Source organism: Mizuhopecten yessoensis, unplaced genomic scaffold, assembly GCF_002113885.1.
Source record: "Mizuhopecten yessoensis strain PY_sf001 unplaced genomic scaffold, ASM211388v2 scaffold623, whole genome shotgun sequence".
Taxonomy (NCBI): domain Eukaryota; kingdom Metazoa; phylum Mollusca; class Bivalvia; order Pectinida; family Pectinidae; genus Mizuhopecten; species Mizuhopecten yessoensis.
In genome coordinates this window covers 63,502-71,005 of record NW_018403639.1, presented here as the reverse complement: position 1 = coordinate 71,005, position 7,504 = coordinate 63,502, and the positions used below count along the sequence as shown (strand labels likewise).

Sequence of the window (7,504 nt, the reverse complement as noted above, 5' to 3'; positions counted from 1 at the left end):
AGACGTCTAAGGTAGCCAAGTCTTATAAAAGTCTCAACAGACGTCTAAGGTAGCCAAGTCTTATAAAAGTCTCAACAGACGTCTAAGGTAGCCAAGTCTTATAAAAGTCTCAACAGACGTCTAAGGTAGCCAAGTCTTATAAAAGTCTCAACAGACGTCTAAGGTAGCCAAGTCTTATAAAAGTCTCAACAGACGTCTAAGGTAGCCAAGTCTTATAAAAGTCTCAACAGACGTCTAAGGTAGCCAAGTCTTATAAAAGTCTCAACAGACGTCTAAGGTAGCCAAGTCTTATAAAAGTCTCAACAGACGTCTAAGGTAGCCAAGTCTTATAAAAGTCTCAACAGACGTCTAAGGTAGCCAAGTCTTATAAAAGTCTCAACAGACGTCTAAGGTAGCCAAGTCTTATAAAAGTCTCAACAGACGTCTAAGGTAGCCAAGTCTTATAAAAGTCTCAACAGACGTCTAAGGTAGCCAAGTCTTATAAAAGTCTCAACAGACGTCTAAGGTAGCCAAGTCTTATAAAAGTCTCAACAGACGTCTAAGGTAGCCAAGTCTTATAAAAGTCTCAACAGACGTCTAAGGTAGCCAAGTCTTATAAAAGTCTCAACAGACGTCTAAGGTAGCCAAGTCTTATAAAAGTCTCAACAGACGTCTAAGGTAGCCAAGTCTTATAAAAGTCTCAACAGACGTCTAAGGTAGCCAAGTCTTATAAAAGTCTCAACAGACGTCTAAGGTAGCCAAGTCTTATAAAAGTCTCAACAGACATCTAAGGTAGCCAAGTCTTATAAAAGTCTCAACAGACGTCTAAGGTAGCCAAGTCTTATAAACCTCTCAACAGACGTCTAAGGTAGCCAAGTCTTATAAAAGTCTCAACAAACATCTAAGGTAGCCAAGTCTTATAAACGTCTCAACAGATGTCTAAGGTAGCCAAGTCTTATAAAAGTCTCAACAGACGTCTCAGGTAGCCAAGTCTTATAAAAGTCTCAACAGACGTCTAAGGTAGCCAAGTCTTATAAAAGTATCAACAAACATATAATGAAGCAAAGCTTATAAAAGTTTCGACAAACATTTGATGAAGCAATTCAATGAAATTATTGACAGATATCTAATGAAGCGAAGACTACTTAACATCTTCAGTTATCTAATGGAGCTAAGATAAGTTAAAAGTTTTAACAGTCATGTTATCTTTAAATGGAAGTCATACATGAATATTTACTATTTTATGGCATTGCAACTATATCACCCTACCAAATTCAGTTGGCATTCATATCGGCTATTAGAAACTAGGTAAAGGTCATTTTAATGAAGAAACTTTATAGCACTCCATCCCAGGTACCTACTGGCCAAATACCATGAGCCTCGGTCCTCCAGTTCTTCAGAAGAAGTTGTTCTGATGGATGGACCGACGGACGGACAATGGACAATAGCTAACTATACAAGGAGCTTCGTTAAAAGTTACATATATAATGAGGAAACATAATTAGCTCTTGTGAGCTATAATTGTATTATTGTATCTTGCATGTCATATCTTGTGCCATTTGGTAAAAAATCTGATCCCATGCAGGCCTTATCAGATTAAAGTACATTGAACTACACAAAGGTGTCAGAACAGCATGTCTGTATGAACTGCTCAAGGTCGGGTAAGATGTCTGCCACTAGAACACGCTTTTTCTTCTTATCATGGAGACATTTCTGGGCAATGACAAACACAGCGATGGCTACGTTAACATTCCAGTCCCCAGCAGATTTGTCTAGAAGATCTTTAATGCTCTCATTATCATCACAAGTCTCCTGAACATAACTCCAAAGATCGGCTTCCTCCCGACGCGGGTCATTGGGTGATAGCCCAGTCAGGACCTCCAGTAAGACCACTCCAAAGGCAAAGGAGTCCAACTTGGCAGAAACATCAAACCTGATCGCCTCAGGCGCCATATAGGCAGAGGTACCAATCACCTGCATGGTTTCCATAGCTGTTGTGCTGCTTCCCGATGGCCCTGTCCTCACTGTAGCAAAATCCCCCACCTTTGGGACAAAGTTTTCATCCAGCAACACGTTGGCACTTTTAATGTCACGATGCACCTCACCTTGGCTGTTCAAAAACACAATCCCACGTGCCGTCCCCGTGACAATCTCAAGTCTACGTTTCCATGGTAACGGTTCTGTTTTTCTAAAGCAGCAGAGACGTTCCTCCAGCGACCCATTTGGCATATAGTCGTACACCAAACACTTCTTAGAACCATCAACAGAGTACCCCAGCAATGACACAATATTTTCATGTCGGAATTTAGACAATTTTTCTAATTCTGTTTGGAATTGTTTCTCCATTAACGGATCGCCGGGATGTCGCAACTGTTTTACAGCAGCTTTGCAACCATGAGGTGATTCAGCAATAAATACCACACCAAAACCACCACACCCAATCATATTACCTCCCCTTGACACGTCTAACTCGGCAAAGTTCCTGGTAAAGTTTTGGAGCATGGTATAACTTATTTCACGGGAAGAGGTGCAGAAACACTGACGTGGGGTCTCCTCTGTGCAAACTTGGGAGGCCTGTTGTAGTGAAGCATCATTTTTACCCACTTGAGAGGGATGTAGTCCCTGGGAGTCATTTTTACCCACTAGGGAAGGAGATCCTATGGAAGAATGTTTTGATTCCTCTCGGGTTGGGAATTGGCAAGCAGGCTGACATGACAATTGGTCTCCCATGTTAGACAAGCTTTTACCAACAACGTAATTAGCAGCTTCGCAGTCAGCGGAAGGCTTGCTAGTGAATGCACAAGATGTCGCCATCTCCGAACCACTGCTAGACATACTCTCTGATGCAAAGTCTGAATCATTCAATTTTGGTTTGTTGTACAGTGTCATTTTGGGATCGTCATTGATGTCTTGTGTGACTTTCATGCTGGATAGATTAGCACCGAGAGACGACACAGTGGAGTCAGGGTTGTTTCCATTGTACCACTCCTCCACATTTGCTATTTTTTTCTGGTCCATTTGATCCAGGAGGTAATCTGCGACTATGTACATCTTGGCTTTCTGGAATACCTACAACAATAATTACACAAGAACAATTAAATGTGTCATTATTGAGCAACATCACAGAGACATTCCAGCTTACTCCATTTATCTGACAATAAGTCCATGCCTGGTAATAAGCCCATTCATTTCTCTTGTACTTCAGTAGGAATACCAACAAATGACATTCATAATCCATCATAAGCCCAGTCCTCGTTCTTTGAATTAGATGTCATTTGTTGACCCCTGGGCTTATTGCAGGATAAATACATAATCCATGCACATGCAGCTTCTATTCAAATGTGTCTTTATTCTTTTCTTATATTAATTTCATCATGAAATCTGTGATTTCTCCAATGCTTACTCACAATGACTCTGAGGTCAAATATAATCTGTGATTTCTCCAATGGTTACTCGAAGTGACTCTGAGGTCAAATATAATCAAGAACTTCACATGATACTTTCACCTTTTCGCCCTCTGCAATGAGGGCAAGTTTATCATGACAGTGAATATTAGTACATGTACACAACGTTAATTCATACTGAATTACATATGAATGGTGAATTGACACGATGAGAACATGGGTGAATATTTGCCAAAGTTTCCCAGTGTACAGTACATTGTATAGCGGGAAACTTTGTCCAGTCACCAATTCATCTCCAGTAAAATCCATGTTGGCCCAGTGTGTTTATCCTTCACATGTAATTACTAATAAAATTTACTATGTACTAGTATTTGCTGTAATGGAAGATTGAGTTATAGAAATTGAACCCAGGACCCTCAAACCTTCTAAACAGAGGATCTAACAAGCTGGGCTACGTGCTTGTCAGCAATCAACTCAATCCCATCCACGACATTCCTCTCTTTTTTTTCTAAGTCTTGCCCACCCGAAAACAACAGTATTTACACCTAAAGTTCAGCTTTCCCCTTGACAAGCATAAAATACTTCAAGCAAGGGTTTGTCACAGGCACCACTGTAACGGGAGTGGAAAAATGCACGCCAGATCAGGGTTTGACCCACACCGAGACCTCTGACCTCTATAGATGTCTGCTAGCTGTCACCAATTCATCTACCTGGTTGCTGGCTCAGCTGATTTTTTTAAGCTATACAGGTTTTTCTCAGATGTCTACATGTATAACTTCAACAAATACTAAACCCCCATCACTCTTCAAATTTCTTGGAGCCGCCCCTCAGGTGTATGGTCATACCGATATCATACGGTGAGACCCACCATAACACATAACGTACAGGAACTGATAGAGATGAGGCTTTCAGGGGGCAACGGCACAACACGTTGCCAATGACAGACACAAATGGAGACGCATTGTTGATGCCTTATGGGACAAGGAGGATTAAGTAAGTCACCCTCCAAGAGTCCGGAGCAGTACCAAATTTATCATACCCTACTATATAGTAATGCAGGCTTAAGTCTTTTCATACTTAAAGTCAGAAGCAGATCGACGCTGTGGAGTAACGTCAGTGAAGGCAAATTGGTCACATTAGTAAGGGTTTCTGTTAATAATTCTACAAAATAGGCATGTATCAAAATGCTGACGAGCACCAAAACAGAAGAAGATTCGACTGAAATGCATATAAATAAACATTGTTGTAAACACGCCTGAATGACGTCACGCAGCAATATTTGTGACATCATCAGGCCTTCCGTGGTTTTGCTCAAAGTGTAACGTTCCGGGGTCCGTACCCTAGTCACTTCTAAGGATCCCTGTGCTGTAAGCTTAATTATAACTATACTACAGTTGCAAATATATACAAATATGTGTTACTACCTTGTAACCAGCATACCTATTACCTAATGCTTAATACATGATATGAACAGAATAATTACTGCACGACTATAGAACTATTACCAAAGCTATCTGCTCTGTATCAATATAACACACTACACACACTACCGTACAATCCAGGCAGTACACAACTCGACTACCTAGTCGCGGCTAGCCCTAGTCACTATAGTTGCCCTATAGTCAGCTACCTAGCTATATGACCTAGTCGCGCCGATCACGACAGCCTCATACTAGTATACAACTACAGCACTCTCTAATGACCACGACTATCCCTAGTCACGACTAGCTCTAACGACTATTACTTGTCACGACTAGCCTGGTCACGACTAGCACCAACGACTATACCTAGTCAGGACTAGCCTGGTCGCGACTAGCACTGCACAGCCTATGCCCGTGACACCTTCTGTCTAACAGTATCTCGCTACAGCACTCAATCGTTTATTTAATATATCTTCCAGGCAGTGTGTGGATCAAGGCAAGACTTATTCAGTCACTTCTATCTTTCCAACACAAAGCCGGTCTCACATATATTAGGTACTTACGATCTGTCACTGCTGTGAACACGCCAAGATCGAAACAGAACTGGGCCGATTGTCGCTGGATTCTGCCTATTTATACCCTCTTGCTATCCTAGCGACACCTAGCGGTGAGTGAGGTATAATCACCTGTACGTTTTGATTGTACCTCGAAAACTATCTGTCTTCTAAGCGTTCGAATTACGGAGACATAACACAAATGATTAACGCCAACAGATCAACGTATCTAACCTGAATAATATGCTAAATCAGCGAAGGTAGGATTACGATATGTACATTCATCACATTACCCACGCCTCCGAGAACAACGCGTCCTCGCGTTATAAAAATAAAACAACTCTGATACTGAACTCTCCAAGATGTAATGACATCAATCAAAAATATACACTATGATTCGAAACATAACTTTGTCATTGTCCCTGAACGAACGATCCAAGTCCTATTCTTTCATTATTCTCTCTTGCCTACTGGCTCCTCGAACAACAAGGACACAAATTGAGAACTTCATCGAACTCGACAATCTCAATGGACTTTTCGCCCTCGGGGTATCTCGTCGTTTTGGTGACGGTACTCCTCGACTGCACAGGAAGGGTTTGTACGGCCACTGTCTTCATCAACGGTGCCTGCCTTACCCTGGAGGTACTGGCAACCGTAACCGCATAGGGTATCGTGTTCCTAATGTCTTTAGGATGGAGCTTCTCTGCTTGATTTGGGGCTGCCCCAGTCGTCCGTGGACGTTTCAAAGAGATTGGCAGGGAAGGCTGCGTTCTCTTTCTAACGATCCTTCTAGATAGCAGTTCCTCATTGTCTTTCTCGACAACTTCACTGTCAGAGGACTCGATATCCTCATCCTCGGAGCTGGAAACAATCAAGTCCCCTGGGTCTTGATGCTGCCAGTCATCAACGGACGTTCCAGCTGCTTCCTCATCGCCAGCACGTTGGGAACTGCCTTGTCCCGTAACCGCCTCATGCCTCTTTTGATGACGTTTTTAGGTACGCCTTCCTTGTCGTAATGAAGTCACACTGCTCACAACGCAAGGTGTTCCTCTCTATATTGGCCAATCCCCAAATTCATCATGCGTGCAGGCACTGTAGCTGTATTGTCCACCAGTGAACGACCAATGATAGTATGGTCGCTCTTCAAAAAAGATTCAAATCCTTCCACTAGTAAGGCGTTCCCCTGCATGGCCTTACCATCAGGCACACACACCTTCCCAGAGACTATGACCTCTGATTTTGCTGGTACTACAATCTTCTCAGTTGTACACACTCGGAAACAACCCATAGTTCCCTCATATTTAGCCTCAACATTCACTCCATCCAAGGTAAGACAACCCTTAGCCAAATCCAGAGTTACATTTCTCCGTATCATAACATCAAGACCTAGAATGCCATCTGTGGTGAGTTTCGCAACAACCGCTTCTACCAGTATGTTGGTGTCGTCCTCCAATCTGATGTTAAACCTCCCTTGTCCGAGGACTGGTAATTTGTCTCCACTTGCTGTTAAGATCTCTTTACTTATAGGCTTTAACTTGGGTCTAGCCGCCTGAGAAATGTGGTTATACAGATTTTCAGATATCAAAGTTATGGTTGTCCCTGTATCGACCAACAACTTTGCCTTGGCACCATGTATGTCAGTCTTAATATACATGCCAGCTTCATGAACAGCTGATGAGACTCCTATATTAGCCTTCTGTTCAGTCTGTTTCCGTCTTCTCCGAGTTCTAACTCGCTTCGCCACTGGCTTATCTGCTCCATTGTCAGTGGTTGCCTGATTTTTCAACTTCGGGCAATTCCTGCGAAAATGACCCTCCTCATTGCAATAGTAGCAAGTTTTTCGACTAGCCTTGTCTTTATTTGGTCTTTGCTGACTTGAATTCCTATTACTTCCTTTCAGCTTCACTACCTCATCTTGTAAGGACTGTAGTTGCTGTTGTATGCCTTTTAATAGACTAGACATATCAGAGTTCTGACTAGCTTTCTCTGTAGTCACACTAGCCTTCTCTGTAGTAGGACTGTCCTCTGTGTTTGTGGATCTCAGATGAGCTTTACCATCACTCCATTTCTTTTCAGCTCGAGTGTAGGCCTCCAGTTCCACAGCTAGCCGTATAGTGTCTGTCAGAGTTTGAGGTCTACCTTGTTT

General features: G+C 42.4%; 1 protein-coding gene across 1 annotated transcript in view; it reads right to left on the bottom strand.

The window, feature by feature from the left end:
- Window positions 1-1,317: 1,317 nt before the first annotated feature.
- Window positions 1,318-7,504, bottom strand: part of LOC110451150 (probable serine/threonine-protein kinase PBL18) — a 16,049-nt gene continuing 9,862 nt past the window's right edge. Inside the window, exon 3 of the mRNA XM_021499016.1 lies at window positions 1,318-3,048. Coding sequence (XP_021354691.1) covers window positions 1,591-3,048 — 1,458 coding nt within the window. The 3' untranslated portion in view covers window positions 1,318-1,590. The remainder of the gene's footprint in view (window positions 3,049-7,504) is intronic.